General features: G+C 36.5%; 1 protein-coding gene and 1 long non-coding RNA gene across 3 annotated transcripts; one reads left to right on the plus strand and one right to left on the minus strand.

The window, feature by feature from the left end:
• The first annotated feature begins 1,472 nt into the window (after positions 1-1,472).
• Positions 1,473-8,477, plus strand: LOC140834057 (uncharacterized). Its single transcript, XR_012118651.1, has 3 exons — positions 1,473-7,360; positions 7,891-8,086; positions 8,345-8,477. It is a non-coding gene; the product is annotated as an uncharacterized lncRNA (long non-coding RNA).
• A 1,426-nt stretch (positions 8,478-9,903) lies between these two features.
• LOC140834058 (uncharacterized) lies at positions 9,904-25,172 on the minus strand. 2 transcript variants are annotated; one of them, XM_073198672.1, is made up of 14 exons: positions 25,028-25,172; positions 24,333-24,431; positions 22,823-22,950; positions 22,574-22,727; positions 22,352-22,461; positions 21,817-21,900; positions 21,696-21,744; positions 21,456-21,547; positions 14,275-14,407; positions 13,848-13,930; positions 12,395-13,776; positions 11,799-11,909; positions 10,880-11,699; positions 9,904-9,937 (listed from the first exon to the last, which is right to left on the minus strand). In XM_073198672.1, the coding sequence occupies exons 2-13, from the start codon at positions 24,423-24,425 to the stop codon at positions 11,131-11,133; spliced, it is 2,988 nt and encodes a 995-aa protein (XP_073054773.1). In that variant the 5' UTR covers positions 24,426-24,431; positions 25,028-25,172; the 3' UTR covers positions 9,904-9,937; positions 10,880-11,130. The 2 variants fall into 2 exon arrangements, with proteins under 2 accessions (XP_073054773.1, XP_073054772.1); XM_073198671.1 differs by having other exon boundaries at positions 14,275-14,413.
• Between the last annotated feature and the right edge of the window lie 223 nt (positions 25,173-25,395).

A 25,395-nucleotide genomic window follows, 5' to 3' on the forward strand; every position in this document is an offset into this window, starting at 1 on the left:
GAAAAATTTCCTGAATCACAAAGAGTTGTGAACTCACGGCTAGCTGTATCCCTGAACCATTGAGGGTCACACAAATACTGGATCATTTGTTCCCATTGAGAGAACAATAAATTGAAGGAGTTGAATTTATATAAAATAGTTGAGAGAAAAATAAATTCAAGGAGTTGAGTTTATATAAAATAGTAAATTCAAGGAGATGAATTTATGATAATTAAATTTTGAGAAAAATAAATTCAAGGAGTTGAATTTATGAGATTTTAAATTCAAGAAGTTGAATTTATGATATTTAAAATTTGGAGAGAATAAATTCAAATAGTTGAATTTGTGGAATATGATAATTTAATTTATTATACTCAAAAGTTGAGTTTATTAAATATTAAATTAAATATAGTGGGAATAATGTTTGATGGACTTGTAGGAGTACAAGTCCAACATACTAAATAATTAAAGTTGTTAATGGACTTTGATTAATTAATTAAACTAGTTGAACTAGTCCAATTAATTAATCAAACCCATTAATGTTAATTATAGAAATTAGGTCATGACTTGATTATAAAAGACAGTAGAGAAGCCATATCCCTAGCCTCCAAGCAAGCCTCCACTTTCCTTGAAAGCTTTCGAAAATTCCTTTCCGTTTTCTCTCAAATTTTTCAGCCACCTTGAAGATTTTTAAGGGTTGAGCCGTTTCTCGAATTTTGATCTTCAACGTTAAAAGTTCTTCCAAATATTCTAGTGCTATTTGGAAGAGGAACGAGTAATCCGACCGTGGACCTGATTCGAAGATTTAAGAAAGGAGATTTGAAGAACGTACGTGAGATTTACAACAAAAGCTACATTCGCTAACACCGGCGTAGTTGGAGCCAAGTGAATTTGTAACGCCCCGAAAATTTAAAGATCCATGCAAATTACCACATGCATGCAATTATTAAATTCTCTTGTATTTTAATTAAATGTTTAATTGCATTAATTAATTATGTTGTGCATAATTACATGTTTAAAATATATTTTTTTACATGATTGCATTAAAATGTATTTTAAAGGTTATTCGAGTTGCGATCGAGGAACGGAGACCGATGGCTGAAAAATAGAAAATGTTTTTATTGGGTAATTATTTTTAATTATTTAAAATAAGGGTGGTGGTTTTTCTTATTTTTGAAAATAAATGGTTTTTGAGGTGATTTTATACGCCGGGACGTAAATTTTATCGATGTTGGGTTTTCAACTAAAATACGAGCTTTTTGACAACCCGACTAATAAATTCACAAATTTATTTAAACAAAAACTTTGTTAATATTTTATTAAATCCTAATTAAGATTAATGGGCCTAATTTAGTGGCTTAATAGGCCTAAAGCCTAGTTAGTAATTTAATTATCATATAATCTGTTTAAACCACTTCAAACCCTACACCTTGCACCTCAAATACACGGCCACACACTTTTAAAATTCAGAAACTCTCCCCACCACCCCCTTTTACACGATACAACTTGCACACCACATAGTAGAAGGAATTTTCGAAGGTTCAAGGGAATTCAAGCCAAAGGTTTCACTCCGTTCTTCGTCGTCAACGATTTTTCGTGCGTATAAAACGCAAAGGCACGCCATAATTCTTCTTTATTCATCCTTTACACCATAGTATTTATTTTATTGTGTTTTGCATGAAAAACAAGTTGCACCTTATTGTATTTTCGTTTATGCATCAAGGGTGATTTTAAAACATGAGTTTTGTTCCAAAAATCATGAATTACTTGTACATAAGGGGATGCCATGATTAGGAGTTGAACGGGGATGGTTTTACACAAGTTACATAGCCCTAGAACACACACGAAAAGGCAGCACACTAGGAAAATAACAAGCTGGAACCATCTTTCTGATATGAAGTTTGAGAGGCTCGATTTCATGGGTTAAGAGGGCTGGGCTTGGTCTCGGCTTGTGCAGGGCTAGATAGGGTCTTATATGAGCCAGGGGTAGAGTCCTAGCACGCTAGGACTCGAACACCAGGGCTGGGAAGGAGTCCTAGCAAGCTAGGACTCCAACCCGTGAGTTGCAAGGGTAGCAGTGCAGGTTTGTTGCTGGTGCAGGGAAGAGAGGGGCTCGGCCAGGGGGTCTGGGCTGGGATAGGTTAGGTCCTTAGGGTCCTAGGAGGGTGATTGAGGGTATGGTTGAAGGGGTGGCTCGATGGTTAGAAGCCTAGCATCAAAAACGTGAGATTGAAGCTCATGACAGCAAGTAGGCGAGAGGTTGCTGTCAAGCTTCAGTGGGTTGCTGCTCGCGTCCAGGGGCTTGGGTTGGTCTGGGCTTGGTCTGGACGTGGTACAGGGGAGGTTAGGGAATCAAATTCTGAGTTTTCTACATAAAGTTATGGATCATACAAAAATTTCTGAAAATGGCAACATCAGAGCACGGGGCCGCCTCAAAACAGCGCAGATGCGTGAGTAATTTTGTGTGGAGCAAAGAAAATTGTATAAAGCGTAAAGGAGATTCAACAAGGTGCAGGGACTCTACACTCACTATCTGGGGGGAAAAACACAAGCACGACAGGGTTAGTGAATTGCAACAGAGCGCGGGTGTGCGGCTCGATTTGTCTAACATGACCAAAAACATACGACACGATTTTTTTTACACTTTCCCTACAAGATTTATGAATCTAGATGCTCTAATACCACTTAAATGTCATGTCCCGAGACAGAGGTGTTTTTGGCGCCGACGTTGTTTAACAATCACATAATCAAAATCAACAAGTCTAGTAGTCAAAACCATTCTATTACATAAATAACTCAAAATAAACTTGTCTTTACAGCCGAAAAACTCCCAAAAGAATAAACCAAAATATGTGAAAGAGCTTTACAACTTAAATCAAATAAAATAAAAATAGAATCTAAAACAAGACTAAATTCTATAATCTTCGTCACCAAACCCAAAACATATTTTGCTCATCAATCTCAATTTGTTCCTTTTTTATCTGAAAAAGAAGAGTAAGAGGTGAACGTTTGGTAAAATACTCAGCAATCACGAAATGATCGATGTATAATACATATGAGTACTTAACTTTTTGAATATCAAGAATATCGAGACAAGACATATCATAATGAATCACAAATGTAAATCACTAATATTTCATCTTATTTTCCATGATTTACTTATGAGTTCTTAATTATTAATAATCTAAAAGGTGAGGCAACATATTTATACCTACCGTGTGGGAGCCATATAACGTTTTTATACTCACCGTGTATGGGTCATATCATAATTCAAGAATTCGTTTCCATATCAGAATTGAATCATAGTAGCTCTTGGAATTATTTCTTATAAAAACATAGAACAAATGAATCATTCAAGATCAGATCTTTCAAAAACTTATACATAGATTTTAAAAAATAATAATAATTCCCTCACCGATTATTCTTCAGAAAAATAAATATGAATACAAGGTGATTTTCCAAATATTCTTCCTCTGAGAGAAAATCTGCAGTGTTTTGCCTAAGCTCTTTATCTAATTTTTTAAAGATATGAGTCTAGGAGCATTGTGATTTTCGAATGTATTGAGGTCTTATTTTTAGATGTTGGGGCAATCGAGATAGATGCGCTGTCTTCATCTTGAAATTTTGAAATATCATAATAATCGTGATCCAGATATTAAAATTTTATTCTCGATTGCGGATAGATAATGATTATAATCGACTTATCTTGTACATATTCTATCTTGAAATATACATCTTGCTAAATGTACACCAATTTCGAAATTCGTATATTTATCAGGTTAATATTTCGAATTTCTTGGACTCAATCCCATACAAACTTGAATTTTTTTCTAGTGATTTTGAGTATTTAAAATACTGAGTTTGAAAATTTTCGACCTCGACGTTATGCTAAACCATTCAATCGTGGTGTTGCTGGAAGAGTCAACTGTGAGAGAATCTCATTTTATTTTTGATAGTCTTGGAACTCAATACTTACGTATTCTCTACCTCAATCAAAACATAGTTATTTAATACGATTTCCTAGGTTTTTTTTTTTAATTTCAGCTCTAAATTATTTAAACAGTTCAAATGCTTCAGATTGTATTTCATTAAATACTCATACTTAGAGTTGTCATGAGTAAAGGTAACGAAGTAGGGATGATGATATTTCAGGGTAACACTTAGCAGACTAAATACATCCGTATGAATTAAATCTAATGAGTCATGTTCATGTTCTACATTCCATTTAAAAGGAGTCTTGGTCATCTTTCCTTTCAGTCAGGATTCACAAGTAGGTAGAGAGTATATGTCTGACAAGTCAAGCATGTCTTCTCACACTAGCTTGTTCATTATTATTTGGAAATATGATAAAAACTATGCGGAAGCGTTTACAACGGAAAAACAAATAAAAAGCTAAAACAAACATAAATTTGAATTAAATTCTTTGATCACCAGCCCCAAAACTGGTCATGTTCCTTTTCCTTTATCGGATCTTCATGCTTATCTGGAGAGGGGGAGTGAGAGGTGAGTGATATGATCGTCACTCAGCAAGTGTGGGCTGTTCGAGCATATACATAACAAATATACATGATTTTCGAATAAAACATACCTTGCATAACATGAATCATATCATCAACATAAGCATATCTTGGACTAGGCACTGAGATTCATCTATTTTTCATGGTCTACTGATATTAGTCCCTAATTTTATTACTTTAAAGAGGAAAGGCCGTATATCTTAGATATTGGTTTAAGATATTATATGTGCGTAAATCGCGTAGTTTGGAAAATTGATATTCATGTAGCAAACCCCGCAACTAGCAGTAATGTGCTATGATGATGTTATTGGGCCCTGATTTAGCTCAAAGGATGATCCTTCTAGAGAAATAGCCTTTTCTTGCTGCATGAATGCTTAATATGTAGTAAGAACATTGACCAACTCATCAAAGGTTGTTTCAAGCTTGTTCATATTAAAATTCACCACCAACAGTTAAACAAGAAAAGGAGCAACAACAAAAGTTGTATGTCAATAGCTCGTTTTAGATACCAAGTCCAGACCCACAAACTGCTCATGCACCGAAGTCCCATCTTGTATGAGCTCTTTGACTATGAAGTGACTAATAGAACGAGTTTGTACACCCTACAACTCTTGAAAATGCATGTAGATGTTGAAAGAATTTACGAATCCATCAAACCACCTTTGCAATTAATGTTGGTGTATCATTTTCTCATATTCAAGAATCAATAAAGTTCTAAATTTTTATTTTGACATGCAAAATCGTGACTTGGCACTTGTATGTTTCAATCCAACATATGGTGTTTATCGATTGTTTACGTTTATTGTCTAAACCCTTAGCTCCAACTACTATGAATGTTAAGCAGATATAGTTCTTGTTATCAATCCCTACGAACAATCAACTTGAAGTTACCTTTCTTCAATCGCCATATAGAGTAAACTACTAATTCCATTGTTATTCTTCTAGATCGCTCTAGAAAATCTATAAAATTCTTTGAGCTGAGAAAGGGAAATGACTGGCGGGGGCATGGTGGTAGCACGACGGTGCAGCGACAGTCGGTGGTGGAGAGAGGTGGTCGGCCAAGAGGTTGTTCAAGAACAAGGAGGCTGAATATGAGTTGGAGAGGAGAGAGTTTTGGTTGTCAAACTTTGATGTGTGATCTTCTATTTAAAGATAGCATGTATATTTTAGAATCCTTATAGGATTATTTCATGTGTTTTGAATAACTAGGACACCTAATATTTGGTGTTTTGTTGGGACACTCCGAATCAACATGTCAAAACTTCTAGTAGTTAGAGTTTGATTAGGGCACTCCAGTTCAATGAGTAAAAACTTCTATTGAGTATTTTTCCAAACTAGGACACCTACTAGTTAGTGTTTCAATAGGATATTCCAAGCCTAATAATCAAACCATCCATGATCGTGATTTTATCATAATCTCGATCCACAATCAGATAGCATCCTTGTGGCGAGTGCAAACATCGGTATAATGATGTAAAATCAAATTTTTCGAAAACCACTAAGTCAAATCAACTCTTCAATGTCAATTTGGTCGAATTCAAACGTTCAAAGTCCACTCTATCAAAGTCAACTAGTAAAAAGAATCAACTTAGTCATAGTCAACTAGTCGAAGGCATTTAACTACTGACTCAAAATTTGACAGCCAACAATTTTGGAACACCTTCATAAAATTCAAGAAAATGAACTCACTATTTACCGCAGTGCTAACTTTCAAAATTTTCAAATATGGAATTCGATTATAAAATATTTTACAAACCAAAATTTTGATCTACATCAAACTTAATAACAAAATTCAAATCTTTGAATTTGCTCTCTCAATGAGAATACAGAAACCAATACTTATGCGACCTTCAATAATTCGGGGATACAACTAACAGTAGGTCCACAAAACATGTGGTTCGAGAAAACATGTGTCTCTTATAAGAGCTTACCATAATTAGCCATATTCTATGCATCTACTCATTGATCATATAAATGTTAGAACTCATTTCTAATAGAACCCATCAAATCAAGGTAAGAGCGCCTATTAGTATCGTCTCATGATTCCCTAGATATTAATGATAGTGCATGAAAAAACCAATAGATTATGGTCAGCGTATTGTAGAGCCCAAAATCAGTACACGTAAACCCTTGCATTTATTAAATAGTTAAAATTATTATTTAATTTTTAAAATGATTTTTAACCATGCATGATTTACGATTCACATTATTTTTAAATTTTTATATGTTTATTTGATGTACGTTAAAATTGTTTTCTTCAGTTTTGTGTTTCAGGCGAATATTCGATGCGAGATCGAGAAAAGAGACCGGTGACGATTTAGGCGATTTATGAAAATGTGGTATTTTATTTCAAGTCAAAAAATTGTTATTTTAAATGATTTGTGGAATTTTAAGCATTTTAAAGCCTAATTTAATTTATTAGATGACTTTAAGATTTTTAAATTTTTCAAAAATACTAATTTGAATAGTTGGAGATTTTTTAATTCGTGAAAGTATATCAAATGTGTATTTTATTTAAATTTAGGGGTGATAATAAATTAGTGGGGAATTAATATTTTATTTAGCATGTTAATTGGCTATTAGTATTTTTAATTAATCAAATTACCCCCTAATTAACTCCCTAACCTATATACATACACGCACACACATGCCACACACACTCACACGCACACTTGCATTTTCTCTCTTTTTGATAGAACTAGGGTTCTTACAGTTTTAGTAGCAGCCACCCCTTCCCCTTGCAAATTTATAAAGATTTTCACTCATTTTTGAGCAATAAAACGTGCATCAATCGTCTCCCGGTCATCTCCTGTAGTTCACCGCATCGGGATTCATTATCTTCGAGGGTTTAGAAGCAAAGAAATGTATAATCTTTCATTTTTGCATCGATCTTGTCATAGTAAATATTTTAATGTATATTGTGTGTAAAAATCCATTTATGTTATGCAAACTTTGAGCAAAATTGTTTGAAACGATATTTGGAACGATTTTTAGATCTCAAAAACCGAATCTGCTGTCATTTCGAATCATGCGAATTTTTTTATCTATTTTCTGGAAAACTTTCAACATATAAAACGTAGTACTTTTTGATACCTTCGATTTGATAGTAAATTCGTAATTTTCAGACAAGAAACGAGTGAGTTATGATCATTTTCGTGTGATTACTCGAACGGTGTAAAAAAATGTTTTTTTTTTAGGATTTTAAAGCCCAACCGAGTGGGCGGCGCCCGAGCGGTAAGATTTTACCGCCCGAGCGCCAAGCTATCTGGAAAAAAAAATTTAAACTTTTTTTTTATCTTGGACAGACATGCATAATATATTAGTATGTTCGACGTGCAAAGAAAATATTTTATGTTTTTATGTTTGCTAATTGTCTTGTGACCAAATATGAAAGGGTTTGGAAGTCGGAGAACGTGTTCGGGACCTCTCCACCCTGGTAAAGTATGACCGGATTTTGATCAGGATTGGAAAGCGGGAAAGCGGTAAAGTATGACCAGAGAGCAATCCACGGGGTAAAGTATGACCGGGGATCTTATGTATGTGGTAGTGGACATCTCTGCCAGCCCAGTACTGTGGTTTAGTCTGATCAGGTGCACTGTTATGGTTCACTTGCTTTGAAACATATCTTTACGCAAAAAGATGATGATATGCATGTTTAAGTATGTATGTTGCAATTATGTTTATGAAAATGTTTATAAATCGATGGGACGTCTATGGTTATGTAGGTATGTTCAAAGTTAAGTTATGTATGTGTTACTTTAAAATGCATATGGTTTTATTATACGTTACTTTATATTTCCAGTTTATACATGTTGAGTCTTTAGACTCACTAGACTTGATCGATGCAGAGTGAGGATGAGTTTGAGGAGACGAGAGGCGGAGACTAGTGAGATGGCTCGGACTAGCCGGAAGACTAACCCGAGGACCGCTTAAGTTTAAGGATTTTTACGCATGTTATTTCATTTACTCTGATTTTAACGAATTATATTTTTCGCAAATTTTAAATATGTTCAAAAGCATGGTACGCTACGTGTACATTACAGTCCATTTATCTCATATATCTCAATCTAATTAGTAGCCATTGGAGGAGCTTTGGAAATTGTACGTGTCTTATATAAAGCTAGAACAATCTCTAAAACTTATTATCCAATTTGAATATTAGGAACAATGAGTTAGTTTTGATCGAGTATTGTGGATAACAGATTACGAGAAATCATGTAAAAAATTTATATATTGAGGATAATACAGATTAACATTGTTGAATATTTTAATAACTTATAATAAGATATAAAATATGAAATTTAATTTTATAAATTTTTTTCTCACTATTTTGACATTTCAACCACGTTGAATCGTTGTCGACGGTCGCCATGAATTTCTCCAATAGCATCAGCCATATTAATTGGAGATCCACCCAGCTCACGTCATGTATGTCAGTGGAAGTCACATATTTTTGGCATCCAATCCTCTCCAATAATTGAGCAAGACAATGACAGTGTGTAACGTTTATCGTTCAACTATCGTCAATGAAAGGCAAGAAAAATTTACTCTTTTTACTATTCCTTTTATGCCTTGATATAAATTTCAAATTATATTTAAAATGACGGATTTTAATTTTGAAATTTTGTTTCATCATTAATTTAAAATCATGTAATGTTTGTTTGCTTGTTGAATTCATAGAACTATATTATAATTATATTAACACACATACATATATGGTTAACTACATATCCCACATATCCTAAATAATAATAATAATAAAGATGATCGATCACCATCACTATTCAATCCACGTGAACCAAATAAACACAACATTTTTCAGCTCACATGTCCAACATATCTAGTCTAGTATGTTAAATGAGAAACCTTCGCTTGCAAAATTCGTTTTCGTTAGAATCTAGGCTAAGAAAACAAATGCCCGTACGAGTGCCAATTGGCTTGTTATAGCGTGCAACTGGTGATGCACATCTTCGGTTGAGAAATATGATATATCCTTACCAACATATTCTCTGTGCATTGATAAACATAATATTGAAGACAGAATGGGATGATTTCATATATTTAGAAAGGATGAAAATTACATCTACAAAACAAGGCCATTACAAGACAAAGACAGATGACCAAATGGCCAGTTTCTTGTACTAACAAACATTATAACACTTTCGAGATAAATAGTGCATCGCTTGCAACTCTCCCACTTCATAACGTTGTAAAAGAAAAAGGTTTTCGAGTATATGTGAAACATCAACAGTCTTCTGGTCATAATTAAGTAATATATATATACAAGCAGCATATACTAGTAAAAGCTCTCACCTTATCTGAAATAACTGATCTGATTCTTCAGTACAACGGAAACAGACGCTCAAAAACTGAAGGATCACAATGTATATCATTTGGCGTGCAGCCCCTTACTTCGTGCCTCAATCTTAAGCTCCTTTCATCTGCAAATTAGTCGTAAAACTAAGAACGAGATCTCCTTGCTACAAAAAGTTGAAAGATTTTAATTTTATTTTTTATAATGGAAATGGGTCAGGGGTGTCAATTCGCGTAGGTTGGGTGGGTTGAACAATAATACTATTCAAAAATTGCTCAACTCGAACCCAACACGAAAACTCTCGACCCGAACCCGAATCAACCCAGTTTTGTATTTTTTTAAAGAAAGTTAAATAAAATTCAAAAAAAAATTAATATAAATACATAATACTATATGATTTAAATTTGAAAGTTTAATTGAAAAAATAAAGTATATTTACTAAATCAAATAAACAATTTAAAAAATAAAAAATGTTCAAAATAAATATTAAATTATGAAAATTTATGATCTAAATATACAATAAATATTTTTTCATACATACAATATATAAAAATGTTGGCAATATTTATTAATTATATTTTTTAAAAAAATTAAATTTTCGAGTCAATCCGAGTTGACCCGAACCCAACCCTATAATTTTTTCGGGTCAGCTATTGGGTCCAACCCAAACCCGAAAACCCCAAACTCAAACATTATTTTTTTGGGGTTGAACTCTGTCAGGTTGGTGGGTCGTGTCTGATTTTGACACCCCTAAAATGGGTTATGTACAAAGTTGTTCAGTATTTACACACAAAGGAAAAAGAAAGCATTGATAATCCTCGAACTCAAGTAAAATAAGTCGAGTGAAAATAACACTTAGCTGGAAAAAGATATAACTTTATCAAATTTTGCTAAAAATGTTTTTTTCCCCACCTTGGACAAGAATCATATAATTTACTAATTTATCAACGAGAGGTATGAGACTATTCGATGCCCACAAATCATACGTATGCAACCAGAGGATCACTGGCTAAACTTACAATTTAATAAAGTCGAAAGGAGCAGAAAGAATAAACAGGTCAAAAATTACCTGTTGGTTTCCAGACATTGTTTGGGAAGGTTTGATCTTTCACCAACCTGAAAGTTGCCAAGTAAGACTAATCACCAATCTCATCTCCTTGAACCGTAACATTCTTGGAACTTTCCGGTGCGTTTATGAGATGGGATGAGAGCTAGTTAATGGGTCATTTGTATTTTATCCTTCACGTGAATTCATCTACATCACACACGATAATCCTATTTCATCACCCATACAGTTACCAGCCAAGGAAAATAAGACACTTAAATCCCATAACTCCCGTTGTACATATTTCCAGAACCGGGCATGTGGATCTTTGAATCTTCATAACCACCATATAACTTATTAAATCCCAATCTCTCGCTTCTGAGAAGTTCTGCCATACCCAAATTATTTGCACCAGGGCCCTCATTCCACCCATTCCATTGGCCATTAGAAGTTATTGCATTTCTAGGCTGAGGGTGGGTAAACTGAGAGAATGGAGAGAAATTGTTGGATAGGGTTTGCTCCATAACCCTTGAACGAACTCCATAAACATCGGAGATGGAGGAAAAACCATCCCCAAGTTCGTTAATTCTCTGGTTTGTGTGTGGAGGAAGAGATCTTTGCAAAAATGATTGGAGCCTTGCCTCCTCGAATGTATTCAACTGTGGAGAATAACAGGACTTTACATCTAGGACTGGACTGTTGATGCCACCTGGAAATGTACCGTGGCGAACTTCCAAAATTGCAGGATCCATGAATTCAATATCACAGTTAATAAAAGTATTGCTACTGGGAGGTGTCTGCCACTGATTTCTTGAGAAAGAGGAGGCATCATGTATATGATTTCCTGCACGATTTAAAACGAACAGAAAAACAAAAAAAAAGGTAAGTTATGAGCAAAAAAATAATCCTTACATATATATGCTCAGCCTAAAAAACTTGTTACCAGATAATGTGCCCGAAATCTGATCTGCCCTTTCATATGATGAGAAACCTGGAGGTGGGATTCTACTAGACGCTGAAAATCCTGGAGGGGCGGATATCTGAGATCTTGAAACTGTTAAAAGAATTGGCAAAAGAAAGAACTGGATGAGACAGCGAAAGGACTGAAATGAGATAAACAGTCATCCCATCATTCTCTTAATTCACTCGACATCACAAATCAGGTTCTTCAATTAACATATGACAGAATACGGAAAATTCAGTAGGCATCTACCCTCGTCGATGTAAAATCAGTGTATACACTTCTCTATCCATCCTATATTATAACAAATAGCATTTACCAAAATCTATTCCTTGAGACCATCCAAAATATTGTTATGCTATTCTTGGGAACAACTTACAAAAAGAGTATATAGCTAAATGTCTTGGTACTTGCTTAATTAGATGACAATCAAACATGAACTACACATGAAACGGGAACTACACATGCTCACAGTCATTCCGTAAGCAATGAAATTTCATGATATAAAAACTGCATTTAAAATGAAAGCCAAGTAAACTCATTAATGAATAAGGAAATAAGAATCAGAGAGAACTTACCAGAAAGCTTATTATTGGAGATATTAGAATGACTGTCAGTAAAAACATCAGATTCACTTCTGCCTAAAAATGGAAAATTATTGCGAGGAGCAATCTTATCATTGTCAAGATGCATGATGTTGCTATAAGGGACATCATTGCCAAAAGGACGCTGCTTGAATTCTTTTTCCAAAAAATTACTAGACCGTCCAAAATTTGTTACTTGGTTCGTGTCCTCTCGAGCAAATGAAAACCTTGATTGGTTGCTGTTCTGTATTTTCCATGAACCTGATACTCCAAAAGACCCTTGGGGTTTATCAGTTTCACCCCACAGTTTGGCAAGGTTTTGAGGTGATGTTAAAGATTCGTCCAATGAATCAAAGTCCATGGACAAAATATTCGATATAATGCTGTTCTCCCCCATATTACCAGCACCAATGGCCACTTCACCTTCATATCTCCCTAACAGTAACCTTTTATCCTCGCTCGGAAATAAATTAGAAAATTCAACATCATTAGAATCGAGACTGTTGAGCCTGTTATAAGGATGCCCACCAGACTTTAAAGGAAAATTAGAAGCAGAAACTATCAAGTTATCTTTCTTATCTACAACTGGCCCACAAAAATCAATGCTGATAGGACCATCAGCGGTATTTAACACAGAAGGAATAGTGGAAAGCTTTGTCACATGAAACGAACTGAAAATATCTGGTAGATGATTTATGCTGGCAGTAAGCTCAGGATCCTTGAGCCTTTGGTTGTCAAAAGACAACAAGTCATCTTCTGTCTCACATATGTTAACTTGTGTCGGCTGAGAGGGAATTCCCAAACCAAAGTCAGACAGGCTATCTGTGACACAGAGAGCATTAGTCATATTTTCAGATCTTCCAGGTGCCTCAGAAGTCGCTGCCTCTTTAATTTCCTTAGCATAGTTATGGATGCCCAAGGACATAAAATCAGAGCATGTGTTCTCAATAATTTCATCAGTGGCATCCATATAATTGTTGTTTAAAGAAGGCCCAAAAGACTTTAAGGAAGAACCGACCATCTTAGAAAGATTATGGGCTGACTTAGTTGTATCAGCGCCATGCAGCTGCTGCTTTAATGGGGATGTTGGGGGATGTGCGGAAGTAGACGAACTCTTAAGCACTGCAATGCTATCTGGTTTTGATTCTTTTTTAGCAGGCACTAAATTTTCCAGCTTTATTTTATCTGGAGATATGGAGTTTTCTTCAATAGGAACCAATTTTTTTCCAGTATTGGTTTGCAATGAAGAAACCTGAATCAGGCTTGCAACTTTAGCAGAAGATGCCACCAGACTGTTACAAGCATCAGGTTTAAGTGGCCCATTGGAACAGGGTGTAAACGTAGAAATTGGCTGATTATTGAAAGAACGAGTTCCCCTGGAAACATAATAGAACACTGAGAGACAGTGAAAAATAGATAAAGTAAGTATAGCCAAAGAATGACATACCACAATGCTCCAGCTGGAAGAGCAGCAGATCTACCTGAGCTACTATGTGGTGGAGATACTACAGCACCACTAGCTGAATTGTGCTGACCAGGGTGACCAAACATAAATCAGTTGGAAATATAGCATAGAGGTGTTTTAAACAATATATTTCAATTATAATTACAACAGGAACCCTAACAGCCACCATCAATCTATCATCAAAATTATCGACTAAATAGGTTATAGATAATAAAGTCAATTACTTGACAGACAGTACTCGCCAATATTAAAACCAAAAATTTTGTCTTCATGGACTGAATGCAGCAGCCATGAGATATTCCACGGACTAAAAAATAAATAAAAGTTGAAATACCATAAACTGAGCCAGTAAGCACCATCAGCTGGAAGGCAAGTGCTTTTGTGAAGATTGAAGAAAAGGAGTTCTTACATTTGTATTTGCAGCAGTTTTGTTGATAAGCTTCCCTGAAAGGGCAGGGCTGTTATTGCAGTTCTCATCTGCCGGTGGTGGCAACACATTTCCTGAACGACTACTATTTGTCGCACCAGTAATTTGTTGAACTCTACTCCTTTAAAATAATAGTGTTAAGTCAATTTAACTACAACATAAACAATGATGAAACTCACAGAAAATCATAAAAAAGCAGAAAATATTTTTTTATACATAACACGTGAAAAATAGAGAATAATCATAGTTTTCGAATTAGCTCTGATGCACAACAAAAATTAGCAGAGATAAAGACATAACGCTAATTTAAAACTGGTGAAACATAAACAAAAAATACTTTTCAAAATCAGCCTTGAGCCTCAATGAGGAATATGTCGTTCATAAATGAAATCTTGTTCCACACAGGGTCAGTTAAGAAATTATTTTGAAACAAATGTCAGCTACTTGGCAGAGCAAACATTTCACCATACAGAAAAAAATTTACAATCACTTCAATTTTTTTTTTTTTTTGATACGAAACATTATTTTTATTTAACTTTTTGAAAGAAAAAAAAAAAAAAAAAAAAGTTACAAAGGAAGTGGATGAGACATCCACCGGTTTTTTGAAGCTAAAATAAAGATAAAAAAGTCAACTTAGAATGAACCGCCAATCCCTAACAAGATCAGATATAAATAAATGATGAAAAGCTTGAACTCTGGTAGTCCAAGTCGCCACTCTGAATCTAATCTTCTCCCATAAACACTCCGTCGACTCTTCTTTGTCACTGAAAATTCTGCTATTGCGCTCCGTCCATATCGACCAAAAAATGCAATGCACAATAATATACCAGAACAGTCGACCTTCCTTCTTTTTCAGAATTCCATTTTCCATGACCAACATATCTCTTGAAGATTTGGGGAAAACCCACTCGAAGCCCATGTGTTGCATAACCCTGATCCAAATTGTCCTCGTAAAAGAACAGTGTAGCAGAAGATGATCCTGATTCTCGTCATTTTTTCTACACAAGGTGCACCATTGAGGGGACAGTACATTATTCGGCTGTCTCTTTTGAAGCTTGTCACAAGTTTGCAATTTTTCCAAAGCAACTATCCAAGAGAAAACCTTTACCTTTTGTGGGATTGGCACTTTCCAGATGTTGTCGTGGAATTTTGAGAATTGATTATTCGAATCTTGGAAGAAGGAGTGGTAAAGAGATTTAACAGAAAAGACTCCCGACGAATCCCCTAACCACACCGCTGAGTCAGATGAGCCTACACTCAAAGAAACTGGCTCTAGAATTCCTAAAAGGTTAGTAAACTCACCCAACTCGACATCGTTCAACCCTCTTCTAAACCTGAAATCCCAATGAATAGCTGAATCGCCTTGGATAACAGGGACCGTGAAGTAGTGGGCAATAGAATTGTTGACAGACGAAGACAAACGAAAAAGATTTGGGAAAAGATTTTTGAAAGACACCCCACCCACCCATGTATCCTCCCAAAATCTCAAAACATTCCCTCCCTTAAGCACGGTTCCAATCAAGTGTTGGCAGGAAGAATGGGACCGAGAAATGAACTTCCAAGGGCTTCTGAAAGTTGAATTCTTAGCCGCCTTGATATCCCTTCCATTATCAGCGTACCCGTAAATGCTTCCCACAACTCTTTTCCACATAGAGTCCTCTTCAGTCGCACTTCTCCACCACCACTTCCCTAAAAGTGCTATATTCCTCAGCCGTATGCTGCTTAAACCTAAACCTCCCAATTCTTTCGGCCTGCACACAAGAGTCCATTTAACAACATGACAATGAGCCTCCCCATCCGCACCATCCCAAAGAAAGTTCCGCATTAGAGTTTCCATTCGTTTTGCTACTTGTTGAGGCACCATAAACAGTGACATGAAGTATGTAGGATGGGCGCTTAACACCGAAGAAATTAAAGTTAATCTTCCACCCCGAGATAAAAATGATTTTTTCCAGCTAGCCAGTTTCGTTGACATTTTGGAAACGATCGGTGCCCAGAATTCGAGTTTCTTGGGGTCACCTCCCAATGGTGCCCCGAGATATTTGATAGGCCATTGTTCTTTCTTGCATCCCACCGTGTCAGCTAGCTCATCGGTCTCTTGATCAGCCTGGTTCAATCCTAGCAAAGAGCTCTTATCGAAGTTTATTTTCAGACCTGATTTTGAGCAGAATGTTTGAAGTAGTTCCACTACTTTGATCAAATGAGCTGCATTTTGGACGAGGAAAAGAGTATCATCCGCAAATTGTAAGTGTGATATCTCGACTTTATCTTTGCCAACCTGCAGTCCTCGCACAGCGTTTGATGATTTTGCATTATCAACCAATCTCCCCAACCCATCAATCACTAGATTGAAAAGAAAAGGGGATAGGGGGTCACCCTGCCTTAGTCCCCTTTCCCCCTTGAACTTTCCTCTTGGTCTACCATTGATGAAAACAGAATATGAAACACTCGAAACGCAACCCATGATCCATTTCCTCCATTTATTCCCAAACCCTTTCATTCTAAGCACGAAATCTAGAAATCTCCAATCTACATTATCATATGCTTTTTCCAAGTCAACCTTCAAAATCCATCCCTTTTTTTTTTTCTTCTACACTCCTCGACGACTTCGTTGGCAATTAGGCAACAATCTATTATTTGTCTTCCTTGAATAAACGCACATTGACTTTCCGCCACTGTTTTGCTCAATACTTTCTTCAATCTATTTGTCAAAACCTTGGCCAAAATTTTGTACAGGCTTGTAACTAGACTGATGGGCCTAAAATCTTTGACCTTCGTTGCTCCATTTTTCTTCGGAATCAAGCAAATGTAGGTCTCGTTTGTTTTACCATTGACGATCCCATCATTGTAAAATTCCACAAACACTCTTGTAAGATCATCTTTGATCGTATCCCAGCTTTTCTGATAAAATGCCAAAGTAAACCCGTCCGGCCCCGGAGCTTTTGTACCGTCACAGTCAAACACTGCTCCTCTGATTTCATCCTCTGAAAAAGGTTTTTCCAGCTGCTCGGCCTCATTCATGTTAATTGGCATCCACTCCACTCCATCTAAACCCGATCCATCCCCTTCAGATTTCCTGTATAATTGTCTGTAGTAATTAATGATCTCATTTTCAATCTGTAACTCATCCGTGAGCAATGACCCGTCGTCCAACTCTATCTTGTCTATAATGGCTTTATTCCTCCTGTTTTGCAAAAGAGAATGGAAGAATCTTGTGTTCTGTTCCCCATCTTTCAACCATTTCAACTTTGCCTTTTGAGAGTCCATTTGTAATTTTCGAATAAGCATAGTCTCCATCTCGCACCTTACCTCTCGCCGCTGCACATTTAAAGAATCCGACCACCTTCCCGCCTCCTCTAGTTTATCCAACCGGGTAAGCTTATTTTGAAGCTCTGAAATTTTCTCATTAATATTTCCGAATACCTCTTTATTCCAGCTTAGAACCTTTATTTTTATGTCTTTTAGCTTCAGCATGAACTTATAACCTTCCCAACCTTGATGATTCCCACTTTCCCACCAGTCTGCCAAAGACTTTTGGAAGTTGTTATGTGTCAACCAAACATTTTCAAATCTGAAAGGAGATGGTCCCCAATTGTGTTTTGTGGTGTCTAAAACTAAAGGGTGGTGATCAGAAGTTACTCTCGGCAGTACTGACTGCCTGAAAGTTTGGAAGATTTCCTTCCAGCCCTCTGTAATAAGGAACCGATCCAATCTTGAACATATTGGGTTGTCCCTGAAATTTGTCCAAGTGTACCTCGCATTGAGTAATGGAGGATCTAGCAAACCCAACTCCTGAATCAGAGTGTCAAAGCATTGCATACTTACTGTGTTTGTGTTGCTGTTTATTTTTTCGCTCAAATTCCTGACAACATTAAAGTCGCCTCCTACACACCAAATATTCCCACAGATTGTGTGCAAGCCTGCTAATTCTTCCCAAAATAGATGTCTTTTTCTCGGATTGCAAGGTCCATACACTGCTGAAAACCACCACTTACAACCCTCTTTCCATTGTAATAGAATAGAAACAGAGAAATTCCCAATGAGATTATCACTGACCTGTACCACTCTTGGATCCCACATAACTAGAATTCCTCCTGATCGTCCCTCCGAAGGTAAACTTACCCAGTCAACAAATCTTGATTTCCAAATACTTGAGACAAAACGACGGTCCACTTCACTTTTCTTTGTTTCTAACACCACCGCAATATCAGGATTTTCCTTTCGAATGACCATTCTCACTAACTCCCGCCTTCTCGCCGACCCTCCCCCCCTAATATTCCATGAGCAAATCTTCATGGAAAACGTACGCAGCCCTTCGACGATGATCCTTTCTCGTAGTTGATCCCACATTTCAACCTAGCAAGTTCTCTACTCATCTTACCCGGTGATCTTCCTAATTCAATTGCACCCGCTGAGCTACTGAACGCTTCTCGAATGACACAGACAGCATCTGATTTTGTCCCCCTTTCATAGCATTTGGAATTGTTTTCCTCGGACCCATACTTAATGAGAACACTTGACTGTCCCTTACTGCCCCACCCCACAGAACCCAAGCGACAACCCCAATTGATAGGAAGACGAAGGAAATAATTATTGAATGTTAAAGAGAGTGAAAGTTTTTGCGATGTTAAGCTGGAAAGTACCTTGCCCACTGAAGGATTAGGATTATCTAGAATAGAATGCTGAAAGAGTTGCTGGTTATGTTCTTGTGAATCGAATAACCCTTTAATGTCCGCACTGAAAGATTCATTGTTGACTATGTAGTCCGAGAGAGAGGAAGCGTGACTTTCCGATTCAGAAGCATCAAATTCGTCATCAATTATGTCATCCTCTGATTCATTTTGAATGGTATCTTCAAAATCTTCGTCATGAACCTCCCTCTGCTTGTTGTAATCTGTGTTGTAGATTGCCTTCCTGAACAGCTCATTGGCATGGACTGTTCCCCCGACTTCAACCACATCAGAAGCATCAAAGGTAGCATTGTTTGATTTTCTGCAATAGCTTTGTTGATTAACTTGGAATGTTGAACTCTGCCCATTTTCATGTCCTGATAAGCCCATCTCTTTGTCTTCTGAATTTGATAAGGATAGGACTGGAGATCTTTGAAACTCGTCGATCGGTTTTGGAGTAACATTATGTATGATTTTCTCCGCCTTGTTTGCAATGGACTGAGTTACCGGTAAGGTTGACTGCTCTGCTGCTTCTCCGTTCTTGTTCCGAAGACCGTGACCCTGTTCAATTCTTTCTTGTAGTCTGGTTGTGTTCGTCCCAATATTATCCATGTATTTGCCATTATCAGAAAGTCCCCGACCTGCCACCTTCTTCTTGCCGTTAATTAATGCTTGGGCATATGTCTGCTTTGCATAGTTGTCGAAGGCCTGACTGTCAAAAGTTTGTGTAATGATTGTGAGTTCCTCGTTGACCCCGTTTAAGGGAATCATTATTTTGTTGTTGATGAACCCATCTCTTGATCCTTTAACCTTAATCTTGGCTGCCCCTAAGTCTCGAAGACGCCTTGTGTCCTCACTAACCTGTAGGAGACCCCCACATTTTGCCCCGATCATTTTGAAGTTGTCCAACGACCAATGGTTCCAAGGGAGCCCCAAAATTTTGATCCAACTGTTGCAGCACTTGATTACCGAACGTGTGGAATTGATGTTTGGCCTCCATACCTCAAAATCAAGTGTCACTCCATTTTCGAAAAAACCTCTTTTCAAATTAATGTAAGTCGAGAATTCCTCTGTGCATTCCGGCCACCAAACCGCTTTGTTAGCTTGAAAAGGATGTACTTCGATCCTTCTCTTCACATCTTTTCCCAGTAGCCTTTCAACCTGTATCCACGATACGTTGACCCTTCCTATAGTGATGATAATGGCTTCGTTCCAATCTTTTTTTGTAAATTGCCAGCCATTATCCTCGTTAGGCTTCTTCATCCCTTGATTGAAAGCCCATCCTTTCTGATGAGCTCGATTCTGCTTGTCTGTATCTCTGTTTTTATCTTGACCATACGCAGCTGGTTGTTGTTCCAGTACCTGTTTTTCACCAGACAGAAGGTTAATAAGAATTTCTGATATCCTTATCCATCCTAGACCCTGAAAGCCACATGGAATGATGATATTTTGTTTCTTCCCCTTTGAAAAGAATCTCGAAATCTCTATGAAATAGCCTCTTTTGTTCACGAAGCGTTGTGCTATGACCGTCGCACTCCTGGTCCTTAGTCGATTGAAGTCCACACACGACTGGGGATTAAGGATGAAGTTTCTGAGCTTAGAGTTGATCCATGTAGCTTCCTCACGAGCTAGATCCATCAGATAGCTCGCATTCCTTGTTTTTTCACACCACCGAATCGTCGAGCCCCCATTAGCCAACTTAAGTGTGAATATCTTAAATTCGATTTTGACTGTCCCCTCTCTTACCGTCGTCTTCATGGCATGAGACATTTTCCCAGTGTTGAAACTGAAAATCCGACCCGGTTTTGAAATTAATCGTAAGAATAGTAGCCAACTAACTCAGCCGGAAATAGGGTTGAAACAAAGAAGCTCGGCTGGATGAAGGAGACCAACCGAAGGTTAACAAGTAAGAGACGAAAGGAATCGGAAGAAAAGAAATACGAGAAGAAATCCGGCGGCCGGCGGCCGCCGGCGGGTTCAGATAAACGGGGCGGCGGCGAGACTCAGGAGATGAGGTTGTAGATGATACAGAGGTTGAGGTCGGCTGAAAGAAAGGAAAGTGAGAGGGAAAGCATTTTCAAAAAATTCTCTCACTTAATACTACACTCAGCTTTTCAGACAATTAAGTTTTTACAATCACTTCAATTAGTTCTCCGCAATACAAGTATTTACTCGACTGATTATTTGTGCAATATTTAATCTTCACACATAGAGCCCGAAAATGACTGTAATAGGCACATACAGCTGGGAGAACACCACATCATCACTAGTTTAAAATGAATCAATAAACCGACATGGCTGCCACTGGAATGTGTAAAAAAAGTACCAAAATATAGAAACTGCTCAAATAGTTCGTATGTTTAAAAACAGAGACTTTTATTTCGCACGAACATAACACGAGATTCACGCATGTGCACAAAAACATAAGTAAATGGATCAAATAAATATGCAATGGGAAAAAAAAGGAACAGAGAGCATCTGACATGGAAATACCTTGTGTAGGCTGATATTACTTCATCTTTAGTAAAGCTATCCTCTTGTGAACCAATTTCATGCAAATATAAACAATCAGGATTGCTGCAGGGCTGGAAAAAAGGTATAATTTTTCATTAGGAAAACCAATGGATTCACCAATATGCAATGGGCACATATTCTGATAATATCTTCAATGGACAATTCAGAAGTCTTAGTGATATTTTTCCTAATTTGACTTGAAAAGGTAAATATATTTACCATATTCCTCAGCCATGCATGACAATATTTAGTGGTTCCAAAGCATGCCCTGCAGTAATGGCTTTCAAAAGCTATTGGATCACACGAAGCAATAAATATACAATTAAAGAATAACACTTACTTCAAAGGTCTACCATCCAAAGTAAAACCATTAACTGACTGGATACACCGAATGGCTTCTTCCTCCTTTGAAAATGTTATATATCTAGGCCAGAAAAAAGTAAATGTATTCAGGGCAAGACACAGAAAAGAGAAAATAATATGGGTTCTTACTCAAACCAAATATGGCAAGAGACCTGACACCATATGAGGTTGGTGCTTCCAAACATATAAACAGTATGGAGTTAAAATTATCCAAGTTCAGAACTAATTAGACCACAAGATATAGTTAATGATTTCCTGGGAACAATATTAAGATGATTGAGTTCCTTCACAGAAAAAGTATATAAACATTATTTTTAAAAAAATAAAAAAGACATCATTTTCACCAGCACTTGAGAGCAACGATATCAGACACAAACTCATCCCAAATCCTTCAAAACACAGAAAGAAGCTGCTCTGAACATAAAATTGCACAAAACGCCAAAATATTTTAAAACTTCTAAAAACAAACAAACATTACAATTTTGAGTTTAGCATGGTTATTTAGAACTTACACACTGCATGTACTATTTGCAAAATGTTGTATGGCACCAGTCGCGGTTCGTGATATAGAAACCTTCAGCACCTTTCCATACTGACCAAAATATTCTTTCCGCTGAAGAAGCTGCTAACATGAATATCAATATCGATAACAACACAAAATACCAATAGGTAAACAAAAGAAATGAAACCTGAAGAAGACTCGCAATATAAAATAAGCACAGGAAAATACTAACATCCTCATCTGCAAAATTAAGTTGCAACCCCACTACATAGACGAGATTCCTTTGGATAACTCGTACACTGCCCAGTTGCTTCCTTCCCTCAGAGGTTTTGCTCTTCCCCTTATGCGACTTGAGCTTCTTCTCCACGCTCATCTCTGAAACCAACCTGTCATAACCATCAAAATATAAAATTAAGCATAGATCACCATAATCTAAATTTAAACACGTGAAAGGTATCATCATCAGCATCAACTCGTTTACTTTTCACAATTTGACGTCATTCCAACAATTTTTTCCTTGTTATAAGGAGTACGACATGCTGGACAGCGTCCTTCTGTCTCATCTTTCTCAGCCATATCTATTATTTGATGCCAGCACCAAACACAAATCTGAAACATAGAAAACATTCATGGCACCAAATCAGAAAACCATTATTTTCCCCCAAAAGGCGCATTAAATAGCATATAAAAAAGTTGAATAGCAAAAATGTGGTAAGAAACAATAAGATAGCATTCACACCCAAGATCTGTCGATAAAACCGTAAAATCCATTCCCAAGAAGGCCAGAAAAAGAAGTTCTAGACAATTATGAAATTCCCAAACCTCATGTTATAGATTTTCCACTAAAATTTTCATTAGCTAGTTAAAGTCAGCAATTGTTTCCTTGTCATTCACATTAGAAAATAAAACTGTTGAGATGGTGAAAAAGAACACCCACCAGAAATGGATAGAAAAGAGACAACAAATCATGAATACTGTTCAAATTTTCACATAACAAGTTACTGGAACAATAGCTCTAGCAGCGGTCACTTTAATAGCTATAATATAATTTAAACTACAAAAAAATCCATCCGCAAATTTTTCCCCAAACATTGTAACTGTGTTTAAAGCATATATTAGTTTTCATGAAAAGGCAACCGGTGTGTTTCGTACATGAAAAGGCAACCGGTGACATTGACTACAATTAGAGTAAACATGAATTAAGAACCTTCATACTCACACAGCCGATACCAATTCTCCCTATTTTCAAAGTAAAATAATCTCATTCACCCTTCAGATACAATAATTTGAAGTCGGGTGCCACCTTGACTTCTAGTGTGGTCTTCAAGAGCAAGGGCATGACAAAATGAAACTTTTCGCAGTAAAAATACAACCATAAATGTGAATACAAAATGAGAGATATCTACCTTGTACAGCTCAAGGACATTTGGACAGTCAAATTTATATTTTAGTTGTAACAGTATAGAAAATCAAATGGACAATGCATGACTTTAAAATGAGTTCTTGGACAGTAGGATATATCTCCAGGAACTTAACAGGTCAATTGCACTTCTTCAGAGATTGTGTGCACGTGAATCAGACAAACATGCAAGAGACTTGCGAAAAAAGTATTGCTTCAAAAACTGTAAGAAACATGCAAACAACGGAAAATAAATGACAGTATTCTTGCCGTAGTAAATATCAAACAACAAAATCATAAATATCAAACAACAAAATCATCTCACACTGTCTATCCCCAATTCCTTAATTCTTCTCTCTTTATTAATACACGGGGAACTTGCTTGAAGCCTTGATATGTTTACAAACATGCCCGACAGGAGAATCATTTGCTAAGAATGTGAAACTCAAATTACGAATATTTAATATTTAATACAAGGTAAAAAGCACAGGAAATATTAAACTTAAAACACTTGGTATTCTGGCCCAGATTCCATTGATGGAAAGAAATATTTATCTCTTAGTTCCACTTTATTATGCACGAGGGGATGTACCTCATAGCCGCACTTGCATGGCTTCAAGTGCTGATCAGTTAAATCCATCTCCTCAGCACAGAGGGGACACATCCTTTCTCCTCCTTCACTCATGGTTGCCTGAAAACATATGTAAAGTTTAACGAGCTAATACCCAACTGTCGCACTAGTATCTTTACATATTTCTCGAGAATCAGAAAAATATTTACCAAGCATAGCTGCTAAATTGGAAGTGTTTCCACACATAGTACTCTAAACAATGGACAAGACATAAACATGACTAAAAGCCCAGCAAATAATTTTAAAAATAAAACCTAAAAATTAACCAGCGAACTAATTCAACTTAAGAATAAAATTCAATTTCACCAAACCCATCTAAAGTCAAACATAAGAATCTTCGTCAACGACCAGGGGCATCCACCTCTCCCAAATCCATTTCACCAACCTCTCCACTCAAAAATCCAAAACAAATCGACCAAGAATTGTACCGATGTAAAATTTCAGTTAAATCCAGAACAAATCTATATATAAAAAAATAAATCAAGCACCGAAATCCAAAAAAAAAGAAATCAAAATCCAAACAAAGCAACTCAACTTAAACCAACAATCAAATCAAGCAAAGACCCAATCGAAACTACTAAAGTTTCAATTTTCCATCTCTTGCATAAAATTAGGGATCGGGGAAAGGAATTCAGATTGGATATTTCAAGACTTACAGAAGATGATTGGATCGAGAAATGAGGCGACGCGATGAAGAGATATAGGTGTAGATACAGAGAGAGAGAGATGAGCAAAAAGACTGAAACTAGAGAGAGAAATTGAGTGAGCAATACAGAAAGGAAGAAAATGGATGATGGGCCATTTATGATTTGGATTGGATAAAAGGGTCGGGTTCGGAGTTACTTCTAATTTCTAATTTTATTATTAGTTGAATATACATACTAACACATACAATACAAAAGAAATAATATACTGTACACACATGGCAGCTCCTCATACGAGCATCGTTAAAATGACATTTATATATTAGATATACAGTTTTGATATGATATGTCATATTTAATATATAGATATCATATCATCG

Source organism: Primulina eburnea, chromosome 6, assembly GCF_022965805.1.
Source record: "Primulina eburnea isolate SZY01 chromosome 6, ASM2296580v1, whole genome shotgun sequence".
Classification (NCBI taxonomy): Eukaryota; Viridiplantae; Streptophyta; class Magnoliopsida; order Lamiales; family Gesneriaceae; genus Primulina; species Primulina eburnea.

What these genes read in the sequence shown, in the direction of transcription:
- LOC140834058 (XM_073198671.1), bottom strand. Translation starts at nt 24,425, where the DNA reads ATGAGTGAAGGAGGAGAAAGGATGTGTCCCCTCTGTGCTGAGGAGATG. An exon ending in TTGGATGGTAGACCTTTGAA is followed by an intron (nt 21,745 to 21,816) that starts GTAAGTGTTATT and finishes CCATTACTGCAG; the next exon opens with GGCATGCTTTGGAACCACTA. An exon ending in CTCCAATAATAAGCTTTCTG is followed by an intron (nt 11,910 to 12,394) that starts GTAAGTTCTCTC and finishes TTCTTTTAACAG; the next exon opens with TTTCAAGATCTCAGATATCC.